The following is a 27,405-nucleotide window of genomic DNA, read 5'->3' on the forward strand; positions in this document are numbered from 1 at the left end:
TCATTCACATGATAAGATTTTTACAACAGAAATGTGGTAGCAGGACAAATAAACAGATAAAACACTGAACATACAACAGACTGCAGAATCTCCTGTGAGCAACAGAAACAAGGAAAACCCTTTTTTTGAGGAACCAAGCCTCACATACCATATATAGTGAAGAATTCTTGACTAAATGACACTAATGCACTAATACATCATGGTTACTGCATGTGGGCCTTCTGACCACAGTCTCTGGCCCTATCTAGTCACTGCTTCTATTAAAAAGCTAGTCAGCTGAGCAGTCTTTATAAAGCTCTGGCGATTATGCTACAGTACTGAACCCTCTACAGAAGTCTTTTAGATCTCTTACTGTGTTACTGCGCCAAAACCAAGATCAAAATCCTTTATAGGATTTACATTATAGAGAGCATGGTAATTCATTAAAGGTGCCATATATGATTTCAATCCAATACATATTTTGTAAAATGCATTTTTTGAGGAATGTTTTTCTACAGGCATGGTGGTATGTGTTGTAGTGGTATGAGTAAGTCAGACTCAGCAATGCTGCTGAAGTTCTTGAACACTGTGTTCACTCATTGTTTACTCTATTAAGCCCTATCCGGACGGGATTAGTTTCTTAGGGGGACGTCTGTGAAAAATATTGCACACTTCTACTTAGTGATAAAACTCTTGCATCCGGACTGCAATTGAAAAAAAAAAGGACCACTAAGTGTAATTACGGTGCGCAGCAGTGGACAAATAGCTATTTTATTGTATTTTAATATTTTTAGAAGAAATCACAGAGGACCCCCTCAAAAAAATAAAATTACCCCAGGACCCCCTGAGAAATGAATCCTGTCTGGAAAGGCCTTTAGCCACCTCTACCTAGATGCCAGCATGCCGATGTAAAGTCAGAGATAGAAGCTCTGAATCTGTTTCTGCACAGTTTGTGTTGGTTATACCCTTATCTTTCATCAGTGGTCACGGGAAGCTGCCTACAGGATGCTGCCCACAGGACACTGTTGGTGAACTACGTATTCACAGTCCAGCAGAGACACTGAGGTGTTTAAAAGCTCCAGCAGCACTGCTGTGTCTGATCCACTAATTTCAGCACAACACACCACGTCACTGCAGTGCTGAGAATAATGACCCACCACCCAAACAATAGCTAGACATTAAAACCTACTATTTTATAACATATAATAAAAATTATTTAATTCATTTTGTTTATTATACTAGATACTGGACTGAGTGATAGAACCGTTTAATCACTTTAATTCAAGACTATCTATCATAAGCTCTCTCTTTCACACACACACACACACAGGTCGAGTAGAGAGATTAATATGAGATGATATGGGTGTTTTAAAGGAGAGTGTGTTCCCCGGGGACGAGCAGCGATCGTATGCCTATAAAGAGTAGAATGACTCACTGCACTGTGCTGGGAGAGTCAGTCAAGCAGTGAGTCAGCATCTTCCTTCTTCACCTTTCCTATTCTCTCTCTCTCTCTCTCTCTCTCTCTCTCTCTCTCTCACACACACACACACACACACACAATAAAAGATGTAAACATACACTCTGCGGGTGATGAGTAAGCACTGATCGCCGTTAAAACCCTGTCTCTGCATAAATAATTGATCAAAAGCAAGATTATCTATACTCAAAGCCACGAAAACACAGGAGCACAGTTTTATGTCAGACTGAGCCCCTATAACAATACTAACCCCAGAGTATACATTTTAATAGGGGAAATTATTATGTTACCATAAAATACCAATTATTCAATGAACAGTACAGCCTTAAAGTCTAGGTTGACTGAGCCACATATAAGCAATTTTACCTGACTAAGTACTGTTTACACACTTTGGACGAAATTCATATTTTATTAATCTTATTAATTGTGAATAACAGTGAATTAAAAATGTAGAAACGGAGAGAGGTAGACGGAGCTAGAGCAAAATAAAGCAAAATAGAGCAAGGTAAAGCAAGGTAGAGCAAGGTAGAACAAGGTAGAGTGAAATAAAGCAAGGTAAAATGAGATAAAGCAAGGTAGACCAAAATAAATCAAGGTAGAGCAAGTTAAAACCAGGTAGAGCGAGATAAAGTAAGGTAGAGGTATGTTAGGTAAGAATGTTCCTAAATATGAGGTTATGAAGTACTTTATTAGCATGTATGAATGTTTTAGGGGCAAAGAAACCTGCAACATTTTGTCCTACATCTTAAGCTACACCTGTGTACCATTTTTGCATTGTACAATAATTAGTCATTTGAGCTGTAGGCTAACTTTTGCCAAGCTCAGACATTCATTAGCTTGTTTAGCTTGACTTCAAAGTGTTACCTAAGGGGACAATTTGGGAACGCCCACACCTGTTAGGAGGGAGGTGTTACCTTATCTCCTATCTGATTGGACACAGTGCTATTTCCCGTCCCATGGTTTTTGGAATGTTAGCATACTCACAAACGGTGTACTGTTTTGAGCAGCAGCTTTATTGAACACTCTGTTGATGAGTCTCTCACGTTCTTCTCAAATGATACTGATGCAGCAAACATTCACGTCATCACTGATGATGAGCTGAGACCTTTCGTTTGTGTGTGTGTGAGAGAGAGAGAGAGAGAGAGAGAGAGAGATAGAAACAGGGTGGGGGAATGATTGGGATTGGCTAAATCACTATAGTCAATGTCTTTACGTAGATGCACACTCAACTTTTGAAAGGCAGCGTGACACTGTACAAAACTGACCACTTAACCTAATGAATACTGAGAAGAACAGTGACTGCTCAGCTTTGGCCAGAATTGACCGGACCATCCGTTTCCGGTAAGAGGGAATAGTGAACTGGCTCGGGTCCACAAGCTGCCCAAAACAAACACTCTCATAGACGAAATAGTGGAATCCAACACACACATACAACCATGTTTGTGTGGCTGACATTGTGAGGTCCTTATTGTACCACTGAATCTAATGTTGCTACAGCTACACCTAAGCGAACTCCAGACATCATCCACCCCAGATAACATTGTCCCCAATGTGGGAATGTGAAAGCTTTGACTATAGTCTTCATGTAGACCCCACACAAAGGAGTTAAACATGGGCTCCATCTGTGTTGTATACTCTACATTTAGCCTAGATTGTTTAAGATAGGCTGTTACAGTGAAGGGACTGAAGGCCCATGCTTTTGTAACTGTGGTACAAACTGTGTTATTTTTATGTTTGATTTCTCTGACTATTGTGTTCTACTGTATATTCTATACTGTTCTATTTAACTGTTTGGTGTTTTGTTCATCTGCATTAGGCTACTGCAGCTAGCTAATGCTGCTAGAGCTAAACCAGACCCATACCTTAACATCAGTAACACATGAAAGCCACCACAATCTCGTAACTTTGGTTTATAGATGACTTTTAAGTTGTGGTGTGTCAATCATATTTTATTATATCATTATACATTTTCTGATCACATTGACAATATACTGTAATAAGCATATTAAGGATATTATCAGTGCTTAAACAACACTGACCCAACTGTACATTTTATTACAGGTAGTGTAAAACTAATTAAATTATTAAATTAAATGATGTGCAGCGATTATGTAATGTAAATAACTGTACTATTAATGAAAGAGTATTTGAATATAAGTTTTTAAGAATCCGCCTCTTTAAATGTCTTTAAACATCATGATATATTTTACTATATCTCCTAGCCCTGTCACTGCATAATTACATACCCTAAGGCTGATGGCTTTTATACTGTTCATATCAATATCAAAATGTAGAAATATATTGTGATATATTTTTTTTGCTGTATTGTCTGGCCCTAATTGTAAGTATACAAATATACAATTATCAAAATATTTTGGAAACAGTAAAACAAGAGTAAACTTTCCAAAGTGGTGGTGTTTTTCAGACTCAAATAAGGTGGACTTAAAGGCTATGATGTGTAATAAGATATATATACACTGTATATATTTTTTGTTTCTGTTTTAATTTATAGTTTTATTATTTTATAACTCTTTTTATCATTTTAGTATTTTTTTCATTGCTTACATTCTTGTTGTATTGAATTGTTACTTCTTTTATCTGTTTTCTTGTTTTAAGATAGCAAAACATGCTATTATGATTTTATTATGTTTTCATTGTATTTTGATTATGAAGACATCTGCTACAGCTAAACCAGCTAAAATTAGGTTACATTCAAAGAAAAGCTTTTATGATTTTAGCTATTTTTCTGCATTATTGCATATATTTTATATTATATTAATATTGGATTAGTTCACAACAATGTTCATATGATACCATTAATTAGAATATTTTGCTCCTCCCACCTCAGCAATACTACTAAATTCTTTTTTTTTTACAATAAAAATCTTAGGAACTGCAGCTTTAAGTAGTCCTAAACATATGGCCAATAAAGCTGAAACATCACGTGCTTTCAATAATACACCAATAACATACACACACACACACACACCAAACACTCCACTCACTCACGCGCTCGCTCACACACAGGCTATGCGCAGTACGCAGAGCGCGCGGATCGAGGCGCTCACAGTGTTTTGACGGAGCTGCTGCTGCGCGCGGGGCAGTGAAGATGGGACGCGCGTGGATTCTGTTCACGGTGACGCTGTTGATCATCTTCCATACAGGTAGGCTTAAATAAGACCCCCTGGATCCTGAGACCCCTGTTTAACCGCGTTTCTCTGCGTTACTGCGTTAGAGGTGGTTTATTATAGAGGTGAATGGTGAAGGGTGGGCTGCAGGGTGGGCAGTGTGTGTGTTTATTAGTCCATGTGTTAGATCAGAGTTATGAGAGAGAGAGGGGGGATTATGGGATGAATGGCTGTTGTTGTTGTGGAGGACAGATGGAGCTGTGACCGTTATCGTCTCTTTTCTTTCTCAAGCTGTTTTCTTTAGAACGGGGTAACTGTGCCAGCGTTTATAGGCTTTTCCTGCTTTAGTTTATTAGTTTATTACGGCAAAGGTGGGCTACTAAACTGTTATAGGGTATTATACACTCTTACTAGTGTCTTCTGTAGCCTAGCTGCAGTGCAGGTGTAGAGAATACTCTCTTATAGTGGATCAGAGACAGCAGTGCTGCTGAAGATCTTAAACAACAGAAGACGACCAACACATAGACAGTGTGTTGACAGATCAGCAACAGATGAGCTTCTCTTTCTGGCTTTACATTTACAGCTTTGGAAAAAAATGAGATTTTTTTTTATTTTACCAAATTGAAAACCTCTGGAATATGATCAAGAGGAAGATGGATGATCACAAGCCATCAAACCAAACTGAACTGCTTGAATTTTTGCACCAGGAGTGGCATAAAGTTATCCAAAAGCAGTGTGTAAAACTGGTGGAGAAGGACATGCCAAGATGCATAAAAACTGTGATTAAAAACCAGGGTTATTCCACCAAATATTGATTTCTGAACTCTTAAAACTTAATGGATATAAACTTGTTTTCTTTGCATTATTTGAGCTCTGAAAGCTCTGCGTCTTTTTTGTTATTTCAGCAATTTCTCATTTTCTGCAAAAAAAAAATGCTCTAAATGGCAATATTGTTATTTGGAATTTGGGAGAAATGTTGTCCGTAGTTTATAGAATAAACGACAATGTTCATTTTTTAACATATACCTATAAATAGCAAAAATCAGAGAAACTAATTCAGAAACTGAAGTGGTCTCTTCATTTTTTCCAGGGTTGTATATACAAGGTGGAGCAGCTGCCAAAGGACTGTTTAGTAGATTTGACAGTTCTGCCTATGGTTTTTCACCATTGGTGTGGAGGTTACCATATTCTGCAGTTTGCATGCTTAGCATTTTTATTTCTAGTCAGTGCAGTATGTATACTGTCTACTGATTGTTTTATCATATTTTGTGGAGTTCCACAGGGTTCTATTGTAAGGCCTGGGAAACTCATGTTAATAATGAGAGTACTGTAGTCATGAGTGAAGAACTGAAGTGTGGGCTTACATACTACATGCACTACATACATGCACTAAACACAAACAAACATAATGTTATAAAAATTATAGGTGAAAACAGGTGCAGTACCAACTTGAGGTGATTTGCACACAAATGGGTATCTGAAGATCCTTACAAAAAGTTTGTTTTATTAAGTTTTAAATTGCATTTTGCAATTTCTAAATCTGATATGCAAAATAGCTATCTTGTTTTTAGCTAGATAAGATGCTACTATAAGTATTAACCCCTCAGTTTAACTTACTGGTTGTGCTAATCACATGAACAGGGTAAACCTGTGGTGATGATTTTATTTTTTTCAGTAACAAAGATGCAGTGAAGTATCGTAGAGAGTTGTCTTGCTATATAAAGAGTATCAGGTATAATCAAAGTATCGTGATATTATCATTATCATGAGCAATGTATTACAATTATATTATAGTGTGAGATGTTCTGGGATTCCCACCCCTAGTAGAAAATGAAGTTAGATAACCTTTTTTTTTTGATTGATTGATAAGTTCTATTGGTTTAAAAATACCAGAATCACCAGTTCAGAGTACAGTCTGTACATTTAATGTTGGTGTTGTGTTTTTTGGCCTTTTTGTTATTAAGTTGCCTTTTTTTTATCTTATATTTAGTGTTACTGTACCACAGTTTTGAGAACTACACACTGTTGTGCATTGGATTTTTTTTTTTTTTATTGTTACATTAATAGCCTATTATAACTCAAGGTTTTCGTAGCTTACCATGGTGCACATAACCCAGATAGCAAAATGACTTTAAATCAATGTTCATTATTCCAAAAATATTGATCTCTAATGTCAGAATTGATTTATGTGTGCACAACTATTTTACGTTGATTCAACATTGATTCAACTGAATGTTTTTATGTATTGTTGTATTACACTTTACTGATCTTAAATGTGTATATCATCACTGTCCAATGAAATACATGTATCTCCAAAATAGCAACTTTATAAGAGAGATACAACTTAAAAGGGAAGTCAATGTAAAAAGAGTTTATTTCTCAGGACATTTTAGGGAATTGGTCCATTCTTTCCAATAAGAAATGTTGTTCAATTTATATTCTAAAGTAAAAACTTGTTTTTCATTGGACAGTGATGATAACTTATTTGTATTTCACCCTGTTCTTGCAGTGTAGAAAGTGACATTTAAGTAAAAGTTTTAATATTAATACTATTATTTATAAAGAGCACATTTCACCTATAAGCACTGTGAGTGTAGAAGAGCTCAGCCCAACATTCAAAGCTAGTAAATGAATGTTAATTTAATGTCAGAATGCCAATAAGGCAATCATCAATTAGGGTTGTTTAAAGGTTGTTTTTCCCTCATCAACAAAAAAAAAATATGTAATGCAACCAATAAATCAACAATTATTCAATGTTCTTTGCTATCAGACAAGCGTACCCCTATTAATCTGACAGTGAACACCCATGTGCTCCTTGCTTTTTGTGAAGCTAGTCAATAATTAATAAGTTTGTCATTAGAGACGTGAATTCATTACGGGAAGCGTTGTCCTGAGCCACCAGGTTGCCAACATGCTGGCTGCTACCTACATACACACACACATATATACACTATACTGCTAAAGGTATTCACTCATCAGTCCAAATTACTGAACTCAGGTTCCAATTACATCCATGGCCTTCTTAATGAATTATATGCAATTTCCTGTATTTTGTTGTATTTTTAACGGGTTTTAAACACTTAATTTTACCTACAAAAGTGACTTAATTCAGTGACTATTTTAAAGTCATACACACAACATTGTCAGAAGCTATAGGTTTGTGCAGCTCACTGAGATAATACAGAAATACTGTCTGTGTATTTACACTATTAAGCTTAGCTAAGCATACTTGTGACCACATTTCAACACACAAGCAGATACACATCATACTTTAGTCATCACATCAGCCTTAGTAAGTTAGCTTGATGGTAACTAGGCCTACATACATAGCGTACCATTCTGACTAGCTTACAACAACAGACCCTAAAGTTTTAAAAAGTTATATATGTATATACATACAAGTGTATACACACAATTTACCTCATTGGAGATGCTTTAAAGTGTCATACAGGAGGTTTAACTGTCTGTTAGCCACATTCTTTACATGTTTTGGCCAGGATGCTATCTGCTTTCTCTCTTTGATCCCAGCTGCTCCCAACACAGCTCCTAGCCCCACCCACTACTTGGGCTTTTGACTGACAGGTAACTGAACCAATCACTGGGCACCAACTGAAATATATCACAACAGAAACAAGTGAATTAAACTGTGTGAGCACAAATTAAATAAAAATGACAAATAAAATGTTACATGCTGTTTTAAGTTAAATGTGAGGGGTAGGGGGTCCAAAGAATAATTATGAAACTCATGAATTTCATGGTGGTCAGCACCTCTAGGAACTCCTTTGGAGAACCATTCCAGGTTCTTGACCTCATGAAGCCAACAGAGAGAATAAATGACAAAAGTGAACAAAGTTGTCATCAAAGCAAAAGGTGATACTTTGAAGAATCTAAAGTATAAAACATATTTTTCTTGTTTAATACTTTTTGTTTCGTACAACAGACATTTTTAGGTTTATTAGGACATTTTAGGACATTAATGGGAGAGGCAGCAGGTAGAGCAGACCTTTCGGAAGGAGACAGAGGAGGAGAGACAGAAGACAAAGGGGGAGAGGCAGCAGATAGACGGGGAATAGCAGAAGAGAGAGGAGGTGAGGCAGCAGACAGAGTGACAGAGGCAGCAGAAAGACGGGGAGAGGCAGCAGACAGAGGATGAGGGGCAGCAGACAGAGGGGGAGAATAGAGCAAGTAGAGGGGGAGAGGCAGCAGACAGAGGGGGAGGGGCAGCAGACAGAGGGGGAGAAGAGCAGGTACTGGGGGAGAGGCAGCAGACAGAGGGGGAGGGGCAGCAGACAGAGGGGGAGAAGAGCAGGTAGAGGAGGTGAGGCAGCAGACACAGCAGGAGAGGCAACAGACAGAGGGGAGGGGCAGCAGACAGAGGGGGAGAATAGCAGACAGGGGGGAAAGGCAGCAGATAGATTTAATTTTACAGTTTTCTAGCTGTTTATAAACTTTTTCTGACGTTTTTAGCGTGCTTTCCAAAGCCAACTTTTAAAGTTCGTTCACACACTTTCCCTCTAGTATTATTTTACCATTTTAGAAAAATATTAAATGAAGAAAAACATAGTGAGGACTGGCGCTGTCCACAACTGTATCTGCTGGTTTTCCCACCCCCATAATCCCACCATTATCACCCGCAGTTCAGGGCTTGCTGTGTATGTAAGCAGGGGGCTGTATATCCCCGCCTCTCTCACCTAACGGTAACGCGCCTCGCTTTCCCACAGCTCGTTTGCATAACCGCAACCCAGGATTTCCACGAGGCTTATCTCACTCAGCGCAGCAGCAACAAGAGCTGCGGGCCCGCGCGCGCCTGCTCCTGCGCCTGCGCACGCTCTCACTCGCCCACAGAGTTGCCAGGTTCGCGGTTTTCCCGCCAAACAGGGCTTGTTTGAAAATTCAGTACAGGCGGGATGCGTTTTTTTGGGGCTACTTAAAAAAATTACAGCGGCCGCCAAAAAAACAAAAAAGTCACAAAGAACAAAAAAATTACAGTGTAACTAGAAATCACCAGGCCATGAAAAAAAATAAAGAGGAGAAAAGAGTGTTCAGGAGGGGCAAGAACAGATGTTCCTGACTTGGCTATTAAACAGTGATAAAATAACGAAAAAACACCAATGTTACAATATTATAAATGGCTTTAAGATATATATATATATATATATATATATATATATATATATATATATATATATATATATATATATATATACTGATAATAAATCCCTTATAAAGAAAATACTAAGTCATACACTCATAGTTGTTTTGCCATTTGCTTCAAACTTGTAACAGACACATAGTTTGGGCTACTTTAAAGGAGAACTTTGGTGTGAAATGGACTTTTGTTGTAGTAAAACATGATAAAAAGTACTTACCTTTAATAAATAGCATAACTCTGTTCTCCCACAGTTTTCCGAGATCCACAAATTTTAACAGTTTGTCCAAACACCCTTCAGACTGGGTGACATGGGGCGGAGTCTATGTATGTATTTATAGACAAATATATACATAAACTTTGCATAGGCTGCCTCTTGGCATGGCTGCTATGCTATGAGGGGACTATGTATATATATGTTTATGTCATTTTTAGTTCAGTGATGGCAGCGCATGGAGCTCAAAGCTAGCGTTTAGGATGTAATAGCGTTAGAGGAGTTATAGCGTTATAGGAGTTTTTAAGGCATTTTTAGGCATCTGTGGGAGAACGGAGGTGTGCTATTCATCAAAGGTAAGTACTTTTTATCATGTTTTACTACACAAAAAGTCAATTTTATACCGGAGTTCTCTTTTAAGCTTCTGAAGGGCGGGTTTTAGACTGATTTTGATCTAGGCTTGATCAGGCAGCCCTGAGTTCACGCAAAGCGCCCCATACCTCTCGCCGCGGAGCTGGAGAAGCTCGCGAAGCCCCGGACTCCTCTCTCTCCTCCGAGGCGGGCTATAGTCACACACCCGCGTGTCCGCGCGCGCTTCTCTCCTCACCTCCACATGACAAAAAACTCCCGCCAGCCCGTGACGTCACTCCCCCGCGCGCTCCTCTGGCCCGGGTCACAAGCGCGAGGTTTCCCTGGAAGGCCTGAAACAACCGTCACGCAAATGAGGGCGACCCAGTTCTGCAGTCATAAACCACCCGTTTACTAACTCTACAGAGACTCCAGGAGCTCCTACTCCTACAACCAGGGACGCACGATATGAGAACTCTGGGCTGATGCCAATGTCTGATAATGAAAATGAAATCCGCATCTCAATTAAAGTTGTCAGCAGAGGGAAGCATAAAGTGCTGTAAGATTTTGTGGGAAAACACTGCACTGCAACACTAGCAGGTGACATGTCTCTCCAAACCATCACTGATTTTGAAAAGAGACTGTGTGTCTCTCCACTCTTCCTCCAGACTCTGATCCCTTGATTTACAAATGAAATGTAAAATTTACTGATGGTTTGGAGAGCCATTGTGTGATAAAATCAAGTTTTAAGTTATTTAAAGTGTTTAGGCTTCAGAAAGAAGAAAGAGACTATATATGTGGAAATTTGCTTCTACATTTTAGGAGATGTATGGTCCCAGTATATAGTATAGTACCGGTATTAGTGTGTTGTACACAACTGGGACACAGACAGTGAGTTGGCAGAGAGATTAAGTGTGCAGGTGATATTTCTTAAAATACTCCAGTAGGTTTGATACTCAAAAATGATTCCAAACACTTAAAATATATACTCAAACCTTTTGTTTAATGATTTTTTTTAAATAGTTAAACCTTTTGAAAATTGATTCTTTTTAAAACTACATTTTAATTACATTACCTAACCCACAACACATGGGATCACAGCAAAACAGCTCTGATACATCAGCTAACAGATGCCTGTGCTGACCAACATCACCTTGGAAGGCAAAGCAAGTTTATTTATATAGCACCTTTCATGGAAGTGATGTGGGGAGGGAAAGCAAAGACCTAAAAAAAAAAAGTAATAATTAAAACTTAAAAAAAAAAATGATTTCAAACACAAATCTTTGAAATCTGATTTGAACTAGTCTTTAAAAGACTTGAATCTGTTGTCATCGTCTATTAACATTTTTATTGAAATGCATTGTACGGCAACATCAAATCACTGTAATGCAAAACCTGTCATAGCCTATTTTAATACTGTCCTCCTTTGATACATATTTGAATTGCCTGGGGCAAAAGTGTGGGGACACAGCCGAAGTTGCAGTGTGATAATGTAAAAGTGATAAACTAAGTGGATGCACGTGCATAATTTAACAGCAAGCATGTTTGCAAATATTACACAAATGAACATCAGGGTCCTACTTGGGGCATGTCAAATGTCATGGGACAATGATACTACTTTTTTCTCATGACTTTTGGCACAATTATCTTTCATCTCTGATGGTCTGTTCTTCTGTTGCCCAGATTTTTATAATTAATGAAGCATTTTTGTGCTTTTCTATTGTTTTAAAGAAGTGATATTAAGCAGATGAATTTTTCTGTTACGAGAGGTTTTCCAGGGGACAATATTTCAGTTAACATCCAAATGGATGTTTTGCTGAGCATGACTGACTGAACAAATCCTGAGCCAGCACAAATGCACCATGTTGGAAATTAGCAGTACTTACTGAGAAAGGACCTTACTGGAACTAAGGCTTTGCAAGGATACTGCACAACCTGTGACCTTCAATAGTCCTCCTTTGGGACCAAACATGCAATTGCTTGACTTCAAACTAGTACCAGCACTGACACAGAAGCTGTGTTAGCTATGTAGGCTGCGGTTGAGGTAGGCCAGGTCCTTGGTAGGACTTTCCTAGGAAGACTTATTCTCAGAAGTATGTTGGTCACACATATGGAACAGTCTAACGAGGCTTTGTGTGGACTTAACTTGATTATGCTGCATTCATTTTGAGCTTGGATATTAAAATTTCCTAGATTTAAGTGGGAAATTTAAACTGGAACGATCCTACAGGTTGGATTTCCTACTAGGAAAGTCAGGAAAACCTTACCAACCCTGAGATCAGAATCCAAGATGGCTGCCTCACACATAAACAGTAGTAATATTATACAGTCTCAATAAATCAGTCATATGCACAGCACAGCACTTCTATCTGTGGACATGTTTCCATTGATATAAACTAGTATTTGTAGCGCTGCTAACCTTAGACAATGCTAACAATGCAGCTGATGTGAAGGATACATCAGTTGCGTCCTTCAAAATGCTGCGGATGCAGCCTAGACTTTGAAATGCAGATATATAGTGTTATAAGCTAAGCGGTGTTATGTATTTCTTTTTTCATCTAGGCTGGACCAAGCCAGTCATCACTCCCAACGTTCCTCACCTGGTGATCCTGAAGGGAGGGCAACTGGAGCTGCATTGTGATGATGACACAGAAGCAGGCGTGGGCAAAGTGAGGTGGCAGCGAGAGAAAGGCAAGAGGATTGATGGAGACAGAGAGGAAGATGGGGCCACTATCATCAACGTCTCCTCCGCCCAGCCACAACACATGGGTCGCTATACCTGTGTGAACACCCGAACAGAAGAGAAGAGTTCCATCTACATTTATGTGAAAGGTATGGGTATATCTGTGTAACACTCTTTCAAGTGACATCAATACACAACATTATGGCCACCTCCTTGTTTCTACACCCATAATTACAATAATTACAGACTGTAGCCATGTTTCTGTTCCTCTGCATATTTTAGATAGATTATCTTCCTTTCACCCTGTTATGCAATAGTGACCACAGAGCAGCTATTATTTGGGTGGTGGATCGTTCTCAGCACTGCATTGACTGCACTGGCATGGTGGTGGTGTGAACGACCAATCATCTCTATAACCGTTGCTCTGTGGTGGTATTGTGGGGTCCTGCCAATAAAGAACCATTGAGGGTGAAAGAACTATAGTATAGAACTACAGTCTCTAATTATACATCTCTAATGTGTCCTATAGGATTAGTGGTCGAGTTTGTGTTTCTTAGTGTCCTATTTCCCACACTTGGCTCCTGGAGAAAGATTAAATGTTGAATAGGTCCCTAAAGCCAGTATGAACGGATAGCTGTTGACTCAAAGCTGTAACGTCACCTCAGAATAGGGCTTTGTGTTAGACTGTGTTTGATTTAGTTTTCTGTTACTGTTTAGTTTGGTTCGTGAAGGGCATATGCAAATAATGTGGCTAACAAGAGCTTCTCATAGTTTTTTCTGCAGTCACAGAGTGTAAAGAACCCTAGGTGTGCCCACTGTCTTCTACACTCTATGTTTGATTTACTGCCTTGCCAGTTATAATCATTGGAGGCATCCAAGGTATAGGGATCTCATTCAGGTGAAAGGTACTTGCTGCCCATTTAGGTACTTGCTCCTTTAATGAAGATGTACCCAATGCTACCAGTGGATTAAATGTGATGTGTTGTCCTATAGGTGTTCTCACGATGAAAAAAAAAACATATTGGTAGATACAAAACCAGATAAATCACTGTCAAGATGGCACAGAGTTAAAAAAAATCATTCTCATTCTTAAACTCCCATACAATTTGTGTCCATTTATGTTTTACTGCATTGCATGATTGTTGGGGCCCGATGAGCTGATTTTCTGAGTTTTTCAGCACAACAGGCCCACAAGAGTCTTTTTAAGAACTTTCAGCATTATTTATTTGCATTATGGGCATGTCCCCACAACCCTCACTCACCATCAGTGTGTAGTCTTGCCCATGATGGATGGCTAACATCCCTTGAGCATTCTGTAATATAGTTGAAGGTAATGGTTTATTGCCTGGTCACAGTGTTTTAGGCAATAAGAGCAAGTTATAACTAAGACCATTATGCATTTCCTCTTTACTTAAAGGTGAGACTTTATGCTGTCACAGCTAGTTTGTTTCATTGAACATACAGTATATTTAATCACAATATGGGGTAGACTGGACCTAAATTAGTGCAGATTCTCAAATTAAAATCTATTACAGTATATGCACTGTAAAATAACATAATATAAATAAAATGCAGAATTAATTACTATTGTTCTACAGGACTATTTTTAACAGTGTAGCAAAAAAAAACTGGTGGTACTCTTGTGGTCCCTTATAAGAACAGCCTGGCAAGAGGATGGCTTAAGGTTAATTGGGGTCTGGGAAATTAGTTCAGGGGTTCAGAGTGTTTTCTGAACCTCTTTTCCGCTTCACTGTCTTCATCTTCTCATCTCTTATCCTCAAATGCAGATCTGGAGAATGCTTTTGTTCGCTCCATGGTGAACGGCTTGCTCGTGAAAGAGGGTATGGACTGCACTCTGCCGTGTCTGGTGACGGATCCGGCCGTGACCGGGCTGTCCCTGCTAACCTGCTCTGGTGACCCCCTACCTGCCGGCCTTTCCTACAGCACGGATTCACATAAGGGCATCACCATCCACAACATCTCCAAGACCTTTGAGGGATGTTATGTTTGTGCTGGCAACATGGGAGCAGTTATTGTGAAATCCAGCCAGTACACCGTGGACGTACGACTAGGTTTGTGGATATGGGAATGCAAAGGGAGGGATAGAAATATTAGCCCTGGGATAGCAGTGTGCAAATGAAAGGTTAAGTGTTAGCCCCACACACATATCCTACAGGTCAGTGCAGCATTCTTTAGCTTCCATGGGACATGGCAAAAATCATGGGACACACAGTAATAGTCCCTGTCCTATGACTTCTGGCATGTCAGTGCAGTACTCTTTATAGTGAACACACAGTTCTGGCCTCAGAGACGTTTCATTAATCACTTAATTCTGGGGGCTGAATGTAACAGTCTTTAAACAGAGATAGTGTATATTAAATTAAATGAACCATTGCCATTAATCAATTATTTATTACATTTACTCCCAACTTGTTGATCTTAATGTGGATGTGTGTTTATCTGTGCAGTTCCAGACTCAGTGCCAGTAATCCGTCTGTCCAGATCAGAGAATGTGATATTGATCCAGGATCAGGAGTTTACGGTGATGTGCAGCACCACTAACGTCAACCATGACTTCCACGTTTCCTGGGGCTTCCCTCCAAAAGTGGTGAGACACATGCACTCAGTGCACACTTTCAGTAATATACATTCATAATAGTGCTGCAATGTGCAAACTTTGTTTTGTGTTAATGTATTTTTGAGTATTGAGGTATAAAAATACAGTTCTGGAAAAAAAAAACACTTCAGTTTCTGAATCAGTTGTATCATCATGTATATGTTTGATAAAATGAACATTGTTGTTTTATTTTTATAAACCACTGACATCATGTCTCCCAAATTCCAAATAAAAATATTGTCATTTAGAGCATTTAGTTGCAGAAAATACGACATAGCTGAAAGCTCTGCATATTTTTTGTTATTTCAGCTTTCATTGTAAAATATGTTTAATATATTATTACTAAATGACACAATATACACTAATCATCAAAAAAATAGTTCCAGAAGCCCCTGGTGCGTCACGGCGTGGGGTGCAATTTCGTACAAAGCCAGATCACCATTGATCTTCATTACAGGCACTTTAACAATGTTTTTTCTAATGTTACACTAATGAGGTCCTGCAACCAGTGGCCCTATCTTTTCTGAACACACACTCTGGTGCACTATTCCAGCAGGACAATGCTCGCCCACATACTGCTGCCTTAAAGACACAGATATTAAGCCATATCCAGCCTCATCCTCATTTAAAACCTATCCCTGATTTAAAATGTATCTGATGCTAATGGATACGCTGCATCCCTACTGCAAAATATGCAGGAACTGAGTTGCATGGGGCGGACGATCACATGACACTTTTAAGAACCTCTAAAACTCCATGCAGACGTCTGACAGGTTGCATTAAACATGCTATACACACTATTTCTGTATGTGTGTCTCAATAATATGACTGGAGAGTTGCCTATATTAGTTTAAATTTCATGATCTAAAGATCATTTATTGTTACTGGTAACTTTTATCTTCCTTCTGAATAGCACTGCAATCTGACACTTCCTTTTGGATTGAACTATTTAACATATATTTTTCATGTATTGTATTTTTCATGTATTTTCAAATTATATATATTTTATACATCAATATGGAAATTTCAAATTACACATACATTTTAAAAATGAGCAATATGGGCATGTGTGCATTCCAGCTACTGTGAGTTCAGATTGTAATGACCTGAAAGATGCTGTGACTAACCTGATTAATGATTCACTGTTTAATGGTTTAGATGGCACTGGAGACGCACAATTCCAATATCTTGAGTGGTTCTCGTGGATATACGCGCACAGCCATATTGTCCATTGGCGCTGTTGGGCCGGCTGATTCAGGGGTCTATTACTGCCAAGCCCGGAATGAGAGGGGAGTCTCAAACGCGACTGTTCATCTCAGCGTCTATGGTAAGAGACAGCAATCTATATGTAAATGAGGGCAGTTCTTATTGGCAATTACAGAGTGTACAAGAAAGTACCAGTGGTTCCCCGATTTACCCTTACCCCAAAGTCAGTCAATGAATATTGTATTACTGCTGTGAAAAAAAACACTAGATTCATAACACAAAATGTGAAATATGGCTTTGCAACGGCAAAAACCTGCTCATACAACACAAATTTCATACAATTCAAAATATTGCGATATACAGCTCTGGAACAAATTAAGAGACCACTTCAGTTTCTGTTTCTCTGATTTTGCTATTTGTAGTTATATGTTTGAGTAAAATTAACATTGTTGTTTTATTCTGTAAATGACGGACAACATTTCTCCCAAATACCAAATAAAAATATTATCATTTAGAGCATTTATTTGCAGAAAATGAGAAATGGCTGAAATAACAAAAAAAGATACAGAGCTTTCAGACCTCAAATAATGCAAAGAAAACAAGTTCATATTCATAAGTTTTAAATCAATATTTGGTGGAATATCCCTGCTTTTTAATCACAGTTTTTATGCATCTTGGCATGTTCTCCTCCACCATTCTTACACACTGCTTTTGGATAACATTTTGCCACTCCTGGGAAGTTATTATAAAAAAAAAAAAATCAATATTATGATTTTCCATATAGTATTGCAAAATATAATATTGCAACTCTTTTATATGTAAATACGTTTCTACACCCCAACTTAGTGATGCACTTTATTTGAGTTCCGCTGGCACTGGTTGTCAGAGCACTGCGCTCTCTTTAATGCTGCTGCTGCATTATTTTATACAAGCAATCAAAATTGACATTTTAATGAACTCATGCTTATTAACAGGCATAGCTCAGCACCATTTGTGGTATCAGATGAAACAGTAATACTGTATCTATGCACAGAATGTAAAATAAATAAATGTGGCTGGAATTTTAGGGAATATTTATGTTGGCATGTCTTGTTTCAACAGATTTGGTGTTAAATTATGTTTATTTACAAAATATGCATATATACTGTACTCTCTCCTGATACTACATATAGCGTTCAGAGTGTCAAAGTGTCAGTGTGTGTGTGTGTTTGTTTCAGAGCGTGGCTTCATTAACTTAACAGCAGGAGTGGAGAGGGCTGTGGAGGTGAGAGAGGGAGAGAGTCTGACTCTGCGAGTGGAAATGACCTCCTACCCCAAACCCAGTGCTGTGTACTGGACCTATAGCAACCAACAGCTGAAAAACACATCCGAGCATGTCATCACGCTACACAACAAGCAGTACAGGTAACATGATCACACTGAGCCTCTTTTACATTCACTCAATTAATAATGCAGCACTTTATTCCTGCTATGCTGAAGTTATAGTAAGAAATAAAGAGCAAAAAAAACAGAACACAGGCTTTGCACATATACATATACGTTTACATATACATGTCAAAAACTCATGGGACTGCAGTATGTTAAGTGTCACCTCAGTGGAGAGCTTGGGAATTCCCTACACCTGTATAAGTCGTGAAGTGTTACCTTACTTGTCAAGTTAAATACTAGCAGGTGTGCTCATGGCAAGGCGACTTGGTTCTGATACATCAGCTCACGCACGCCTTGTGCAAAACGACATCACCCAAGGAGTGATGAGGGAAAAGAGCGCTATCTACCGACCCAAAGAGAGCAAGGCCAATTGTGCTCTCTCGGGGCTCCGGTAGCCAACGGCAAGCTGCATCAACAGGATTCGAACCGGCAATCTCCTGATCATAGTGGCAGCGCCCATAGAAGGCTCATATTATCACCCACAGTGGACAGTGAGTGCAGTGGGTGCTAATGATGGTGATTGACGGCATCTGGCTAGAATTGTCTGTGAGAATTACATCCACGTTCAGTGCTGGAGCTCCCATGGCAGCTAAAGAACGCTGCACTGATCTGTGGGATATGTGGACTAGTCCCATGACTTTTGGCATGCCAGAGTAATATTAGTTATATATAGTAATGTAGTTACAGTTAATAATTATTTGCATTAAAACCAGTTTAGTTTGTTACCGATAATATTAATTTGAGTAACATCCTTGTGTTAGATGTTTCTGAACGTTACACTAATGATATTTGAATCTTATCCCTGCAGGTACATCAGTGAGCTGAAGCTGGTTCGTGTTCACGGCTCAGAGGGCGGGATCTACACATTTTCAGCCAATCACAGTTACACAAATGTCAATCAGTCCTTCTTCGTCCATGTGATCTGTGAGTTTTGAATATAGCCCTGCATCTCAATCATAATGAGTTTTCACATCCTGCCACTCCATCTCCTCCCTATAATTCTAACATCTCTCTTTCCTGATTCCACTTTTCATTTCTTTGTCCAGTAGAAATTGCACAAACTCCACCCGAAAGTTATCTGAGTTCTCTCCCATCTCTTTAAATTAAATTAAATGCTTTATCACACAGATTAACTTTTGCTCTAGGGCCTAATTCACACATATCTGGACAATTTTAAAAACTGAGATTTCTCTCCCTCTATTTTTTGAAATATTTTTTTCACACAGAGAAAACATTTGCATGAGCATGCCAAAATTGTAGGACGATACTATCTCATATATAGAGACATCAACACAGCAAAAACGTCTCTAGGAAGAAAACACAGAGGTTTAATTCCAATTTACATCCTAAGTAGTATGCAATGCAAGTCATAAAATTACAGATTTTTATCAGACTTATGTAGTATGTAGTTTACTTATATAGGGAGTAAGCAAGAATTTTAAATTCAGCAAGACACATATATTAATTGTGATATCAGACATCTTTATTTTTTGTCTCTCTCTTCTTAAGGTAAGCCTATGATTGTTTCTCAGGAAGGTCCTATTGATGGACAGGTGAGGTGCGTCGCATCAGGATATCCTGTACCGAAAATCTCCTGGTACTACTGCGAAACTCCACACACACGGTACGATACAAACGAGATCATCATCAGAAATAATAAAAACCTTACGACTCCAATCTGACATGATTTTACATTTTTAGCAGAGCGATATTAACTACATAAATCATTTAATTCATAGATGTAAATATGATAATAGCCATTATAATTAGAAATTTAAAAAGTAATGCATTGAAGTTTTGTGCATTTATCATTTGCACATGATTATAATACACTACAACCCCAAACCCGCCAAAAAGTTGGGAGAGCGGGTAAAATGTAGATAAATGTAAATAAAAACAGAATGCAATTATTTGCTAATCTTAACAACAAAATAACATACCGGAGAGAGTAGTCAGGCAAACCAGGGTCATATACGATAGATCCAGCAAAACGAAGGAGAAGGCAAAAGAGGAGTCAAACTTACAAAAAGGTCGGCAACTGGTAATTAATAGAATAGGCAAGGCAAAAGATGAAAAACTGTGATACAAAAACAGGTCCGAACCAAAAAGCAAATACAAAGAAACGCGTCATAGAAGAGCTAGGAAAACTAGATTCAATCCTCAGCAAGACAAGACAAACTGAGTGGATCATATACAGGGGAGAAAAGATGAAAACAATCAATAGCTCGGCGAGCCGGAACGCCTTAACGTCACATGATCAGTGGGGTGAGGGAAAAAAAAGAGTCTTCAGAGACAAGTGCAGAGTCTGACCAAGAGTGACATCTGCATCACTGTTAACAGGTAAACGACGTGACAATGAAGGTAAAATCAATCAAACTAAAATCCTCATTTCCTCTCTCAGGTGCTCCCAGCAGCTGAACGCCTCACAGCCGGAGGAGGACACTGCTGTCGTGACCGTGTCAGGGTCAGAGTTCGGACGCACTGAAGTAGAGAGCCGCCTTAACATCAGCAAAGGAAAATACCACACCCTGGAGTGTGTGGCTACGACACAGGGGGAACAGGCATACACACTGTTCTCCATCAGTGGTGAGCCACACAGCACACAAACACTGACACACCATCACTTACACTTCAGAGTGTGTGAAAGTAGGGAATGGCAAAAAAATATATAAACATAAAACTTATTAGAGGTATTAAGTATGTTATTAAGTAAGTTAAGTTTGAGGGTGTGTGAAACATAAAAATGACTAACAGCTTAATAGTTATTGATGCTTTTATACTGTTGTTTATGCAGCACCATGTTAGAATTGTGCTTGGTACTGATGATATAATAGTGAATTTGATTGTAGTATTGTAGTAGGAAACCTGTATTACAGGTGCGTGAGAAACTCCAGAGTTAACTAAAAGAAGCTTCTGTGATCTGATGAGATGTTATATTTGGCAGACACATACTGTACCCTGCACATCACTACAAACATCACACCCTCCCCACTGTGAAACATGGGGGTGGCAGTATGCAAACTGACAGAGCTTGAGCAGTTTTGGAATCTAGAGGCAAATGGAGTGCACAGACTTACAGAGAACGTTATAAGAAGGTTTAGCAACGTTTAGAAAATGTTCCAGGAAGGTTAGCCTGTAATGTTACAGAAGTAATGTTTCAGGAATGTTCTGAAAAGTTACATTACAAAAGCTAAAAATTAAAACACTGACAAGGTATGTTGCAGTAGAATGTTTAAAAACGTAAAATTAAAAAGTAGTCCTAAGAACATTCAGAAAACTTCCCAGCTAACAGAGAATGTTATAGGAACGTTTAGCAACGTTTTGAAAATGTTCCAGGAAGGTTAGCCTGTAATGTTACAGAAATAATGTTTCAGGAACGTTCTGAAAAGGTGTGACATAATAGCGGTTTGCATCATAATGTTATTAGAATGTTTCCCATTAGACAAATATTAACATTATGGAAATGTAAAAAATAAGCATTACTAAAACTAAAACTTAAAACACTGACGCTGCAGTGCCATTGGCAGAATGTTTAAAAATGTTAAATTAAAAATTTGTTTTAAGAACATTCAGAAAACTTGACTGATTGAATGTTCGAAGTACATTAGTTGTAACAGTCAGAAAACATTTTACTATCTGCAATAAGTAAAGAGAATGTATATTTATGCAATAGTTATTTCAAATTATATACATTACATTAAAATGCAAATTATTGTAAAAAGACCAAATTCTATCGACCATGATTTTATTTATACAATCAAAAAAAATAGGAATAATCCATCCAAAATATTACCTTATTTACACCCAGACTTGGACTCAAATCCTTTTTACCCACAGACACACAGACACACACACTCACAGAGGGATTATTTTGTGCAGTGTGTGCACAGCGGGACTTGATAGTGATGCTAAGCTGTTCTCAAAGGATTTAAAACACAGATGTCCACAAACAAGAGCCATTCTCTGTGACGATTAGTATCATAACGTATGTCTGCTGCTGCTGTCTCTAATTGTTTGTGTCTGTGTTGTTCATGCAGAGCGTACAGTTCCTCATAAACTCTTCACTCCTCTGCTGACTGGAGTTGTTACAGCTTCGGTTTTGCTCACTCTGTTCCTGATTGTGCTTCTCTACAAGTACATGCAGGTAAATATTAGAAAGTTATATTATATATTACACTATAACCACAATAAATACTGTAAGTGATGCAAGATAAACCAGATAATATCCAGATGATTTCCAGATAATATAAGATAATCGATGCAGCGGATGGCCACAGCATAGCATCTGTATCTACAAGGCAAGCATTAGGTGGACGAGCATTGACCACTGGTTACAGGACCTTGTTAATGTAGTAATGTTTGGCTGTAAATGTGCATGTAACAAACACTAAAGGTGATCTGGCATTATACAAAATTGACACCATGCCTTCTGGATGTGTTATGCAAATTTAAATTTCATTCCTTCTGGGTGCAACTGTTGATGAGTGTATATATAGCTCTGAAAAAAAATTAAGAGACCGCTTCATTTTCTGAATCAGTTTCTCTGATTTTGCTATTTATAGGTTTATGTTTGAGTAAAATGAACATTGTTGTTTTATTCTATAAGTACAGACAACATTTCTCCCAAATTCCAACTAAAAATATTTTCAATTAGAGCATTTATTTGCAGAAAATGAGAAATGGCTGAAATAACAAAAAAGATGCAGAGCTTACAGACCTCAAATAATGCAAAGAAAACAAGTTCATATTCATAAAGTTTTAAGAGTTCAGAAATCAATATTTGGTGGAATAACCCTGGTTTTTAATCACAGTTTTCATGCACCTTGGCATGTTCTACTCCACCAGTCTTACACACTGCTTTTGGATAACTTTATGCCACTCCTGATACAAAAATTCAAGCAGTTCAGTTTGGTTTGATGGCTTGTGATCATCCATCTTCCTCTTGATTATATTCCAGAGGTTCCAAAGTCTCTTATTTTTTCAGAGCTGTAGATGACTGATAATAATTGATGAAAGTATTTTAATTGCATGATTTAAGGGGAAAGGGGAAAAACTGACATATATACTGTATAGTATATATACAAAACCTGTCAAACACCCCAGTTTTTTGTGTTTAATTTGCCATTTAAGTTCTTCAATCTGTACACACAGCACATTCACACTTTCATCATAATAACTAAAAAACAGAAACAAAGAGAACTCTATTCAAATATAAGTCTTATCTTAAGTAAAACTACAAACAAAGCCAAAGTGCAGTGAGTAGTGTTTCCTACACCTTTAAAATCAACTAAAGAAAACTGGTAGAGGAAAAGTTAAGTCTGGCTGACCCATATGGCAACAGCACCTTTAGTCTCAGTTTCAGCAGTGAAGAGAAGAGTTAGAGCTCTGACAGGTAAAGTGCTAAAGCATTTATAGCATTAAATTATAAAAGAAATCGCAAGATATAAATAAAATATCAATAATGCACCATATTTATCCAAGATTACATTGTTCATTCCTTGGTTTATAGACATACATGTAATGTAATGTTCAGGGCTCAGAAACCCGTGATTTAATTCCTTCCTCCTGGAAATTAGGAATGAATCAGTCAATTTGCAACACATTTGTTCCACACAATCACTGATTAATAAACTGCAGGATACAATACAGCCTCAGAATTGTTTTGGCACTGCAGCTGGATTTATGCTATACCATCCTGGTATAATACAGCGGAATAAAAGGTTCATGCTTTTTACTGAACTATTTTACATCTAAATGTATCTAAATTAGTTTATATAAAAATCAACAGCAATAAGAAAAATGTCCTAAAATTGAGTCTCTTTACCCCATTTCCATTTTTTAAAGATTTGGAAAATAATTTGAGATCTTAAATGCAGATCCAGGTGCACCTTTCTGCTTTTTAATCAGCATTAAGGAATCCTTTGCGGTTTTCTTAACGGCACTGGCAGAAGAAGCTTTAAAAAAATAAACAAAGCTGCTAGCCTGAAGTCATTCAACCTTTCTGTTGTTGCTAAAGCATTAGCAGCTAAAGACAAAGCAAAACAAAAGAAATCTCTCCAGGTGAGGAGGGAGGTTTTGTCTTGGCTTGCTCATTTTAGGCGTGGACCCGGATTTCTCAAAGTCTGCTTAGCGACAAAAAGCGTTATGCAAATAAATCTGCCTGGAGTTGACTTGATCTAAATCTTGCAGGCAAAGACAGAAATGAGAAATAGATTTATTTGAGTCATCGAGTCATTATTTTCAAAGGTCTCATTCCACGAAAATACACTTTTATTTGTTCTTAGTGAAATACTATAGGTTTCTCTGAGTTGTGTAACCATGCTGCATATCAAACTGTTATTCAATCTCCATTTTCTGCAGTAGCTAATAAAATAAAAAAATACTCCCCAAAAAGTATTTGGGGAGGCCTCTTGGCCTCGCCCACCTCGACTTGGGACCGCCCTCAGACAGAGCTGAAGCCAGGCTGCAGCAGAGCCGACACTGTCTAGTCAGCTAAAGAGCTTACAGCTCGGTATACACCAGCTAGTTATCGTCAGCTATCTTGTGTGAGTAACTATAGGTTTAAATCTATAAAAGGAAAAATAGGAGCTATTACATATGACAATCAGTCACCCCTACTAATATGTGAGGGACACTAGCAGCTCAGCAATATGTGCAGGACATCATGTGTTGCCTCTCATGGCAGGACCTCCAAACGGCATTTTTCAGCAGGATAATGCTCACCCACACACAGCATGGATTTCCCAGCAATTTCTCAACCAGATTGCCCTTCTGGTCATCACATATATTGCCAATCAAGCAATAATGGGATCAGCTGGGTTTAAACACAACCTTAAATCAATCACTGGCTGCTATCAATCTTTACATGTAAACTACCAAATAAAAATCAATACTTGCTTACTTTTATAACAATACAGTATTGCAAAACAAAATATTGCAATACTTTGACATATCAATGTTTCCATACACTCCTATAAGTTGTAGTTTGTTGTAGTTGTAGCTGTAGCTGTGCATCGCTTTGCAACATGCAACCATGATAATACACGGTAAGATAATATGAAATGAATAGTGTTTTAGGTTAAAATTGATAAGAAAATGTTGATATCCTCCAAAATATTATGTAATATAAGGTTAAATGTAAAGCAAAAACTACAAATCACTAGCACTAAGCACTAATCAAAGGACACACAGTGCCTGACCATGTATAGCTCCAGCATGTGTGGGAATGTCCACTGTTTGGTATCAGTCAGAGGTTGCTGAACATCAGTCATTAACCAGAGTGAAACTGAAGCTCTTTCCACATTGTTGTAGGTGTGGTGAGGGAAAACAATGGCGCTCTCTTCTGCAGTCAGTTCTAATTTGTTTTTCTTCTGCTCTTCCGCCTGATGTTTGTTTAACCACAGAAGCCTAAGTATGAGATCCACTGGAAGGTGATAGACAGCATCCATGGCAACAGCTACACATATATAGACCCCACCCAGCTGCCTTACGACCCCAAGTGGGAGTTCCCGAGAGAGCGACTGCGCTTTGGTAATTAGCAGTTTACACATGCTTTCCATGGAATCTTTATTCTCTATAATATACAGCTCTGGAAAAAAATAACAGACCACTTAAAAAATATGAGTTTCCTTGATTTTGCCTAATTGTAGACCTCTTAAATATAATTAAGAGGAAGATGGATGATTACAAGCCATCAAACCAAGCTGAACTGCTTAAATTTTTACACCAGGAGATGCATAAAGTTATCCAAAATCAGTGTGTAAAACTGGTGGAGGAGAACATGACAAGAAGCATGAAAACTGTGATTAAAAACCAGGGTTATTCCACCAAATATTGATTTCTGAACTTTCTAAAATGTTATGAATATGAACTTCTTTGCATTATTTGAAAGTCTGAAAGCGCTGCATTTTTTTGTAAATAAATGCTCTAAAATACAATATTTTTATTTGGAATTTGGGAGAAATGTTGTCTTTAGTTTATAGACTAAAACAACAATGTTCATTTTACTCAAACATATACCTATAAATAGCAAAATCAGTGAAACTTATTTTTTTCCAGAGCTGTAGTTCCTATTGTTTTGCAGAGATAAACAACATGAGTTTATTATGTTTGTTTGATTTTTATTTTAATGCAGACAGCGCAACCTCAATATATTTTATGCTCAATCTGCTCAAGTTAATTTCATTTATTAATATGCATTCGTTTCTGCACTTCAGGCATGCAACACACTTTAAAACAAAAAGTTGATATGATTAAGCATTTAAAAGACGTTTTGGCCCAGTGGACAACAAGTGATGGTGTGTTTCAGGTGTTATTTAGTATTATTCTTCCTGCAAACATGCATTAATGTGTGTGTGAACCATAGCAGATAGAATCACATGGGCAAGAAATTACTTTGTAAAACACTACTATCACAAATGCTGCTTTACTCTTTTGATAAGCAGCTGCTAAAATGGACCATCATAAAGAGGAAGTTTAAACTATGGTCATACAAATCAGTATTCCACATCTTAGTGTTTTTGGAAGGATCATCCAGACTGTTATCAGTCCAAAAAACAGGCTTTTTCATGGTAAGTGGGTGTGTCAGTACACTTCTCTGATGCAGCATTAATGCAGAAAAGTACACAGAAATATGGCCATTATAAGGTCACATCTTTTCCAGGGACTGCTATACATTTTTTAATAAGACAATGCAAAACCACATTATAAAGGCATGGCCATGAAAGAAGAAGAGGTTATGGGTACTGGACCTTCCTGCCTGCAGTCTAGACCTGTCCCCAGTAGAGAATTTGTTGAATAGAACAAAATGACACCTAAAACACTTCAGCGCTTGATATCCTTTGTGCCAAAATGTGTTGTGAGAATGAATGGCAACATTGCAAAGTGGGAAATGCAATCCTGAATTGCAGGAATTGATGAAGTTGAACAGATAAACCATGAAATATCTTGCATTCCAATTGCATTTTCTAAACCTTTTCAGAGTTTTGGTTGTATTTTCTACATAATTACATGAACAGTCTTGCTTACTTTACATTATTTTATATTCTAAAATTGTGTTTTTGTCTGCAGGTAAAATCCTTGGTTCTGGAGCGTTCGGTAAAGTGGTGGCCGCTACTGCATACGGACTCTGCTCACCTGATACAGTCACCACAGTTGCGGTTAAGATGCTGAAGCGT

At 38.0% G+C, this 27,405-nt stretch overlaps 1 protein-coding gene across 2 annotated transcripts in view; it reads left to right on the forward strand.

The window, feature by feature from the left end:
- The first annotated feature begins 4,478 nt into the window (after positions 1 to 4,478).
- Positions 4,479 to 27,405, forward strand: part of kitb (KIT proto-oncogene, receptor tyrosine kinase b) — a 34,938-nt gene continuing 12,011 nt past the window's right edge. Inside the window, exons 1-12 of one of the 2 annotated variants that reach the window (XM_022682051.2) lie at positions 4,479 to 4,620; positions 12,858 to 13,127; positions 14,766 to 15,050; positions 15,447 to 15,586; positions 16,754 to 16,922; positions 18,019 to 18,205; positions 19,038 to 19,153; positions 19,739 to 19,853; positions 20,631 to 20,815; positions 22,267 to 22,373; positions 25,633 to 25,759; positions 27,299 to 27,403. In XM_022682051.2, coding sequence (XP_022537772.2) covers positions 4,566 to 4,620; positions 12,858 to 13,127; positions 14,766 to 15,050; positions 15,447 to 15,586; positions 16,754 to 16,922; positions 18,019 to 18,205; positions 19,038 to 19,153; positions 19,739 to 19,853; positions 20,631 to 20,815; positions 22,267 to 22,373; positions 25,633 to 25,759; positions 27,299 to 27,403 — 1,861 coding nt within the window. In that variant the 5' untranslated portion in view covers positions 4,479 to 4,565. The remainder of the gene's footprint in view (positions 4,621 to 12,857; positions 13,128 to 14,765; positions 15,051 to 15,446; positions 15,587 to 16,753; positions 16,923 to 18,018; positions 18,206 to 19,037; positions 19,154 to 19,738; positions 19,854 to 20,630; positions 20,816 to 22,266; positions 22,374 to 25,632; positions 25,760 to 27,298; positions 27,404 to 27,405) is intronic. The other variant, XM_049472649.1, reaches the window with a different exon arrangement.

Source organism: Astyanax mexicanus, chromosome 25, assembly GCF_023375975.1.
Source record: "Astyanax mexicanus isolate ESR-SI-001 chromosome 25, AstMex3_surface, whole genome shotgun sequence".
Classification (NCBI taxonomy): domain Eukaryota; kingdom Metazoa; phylum Chordata; class Actinopteri; order Characiformes; family Acestrorhamphidae; genus Astyanax; species Astyanax mexicanus.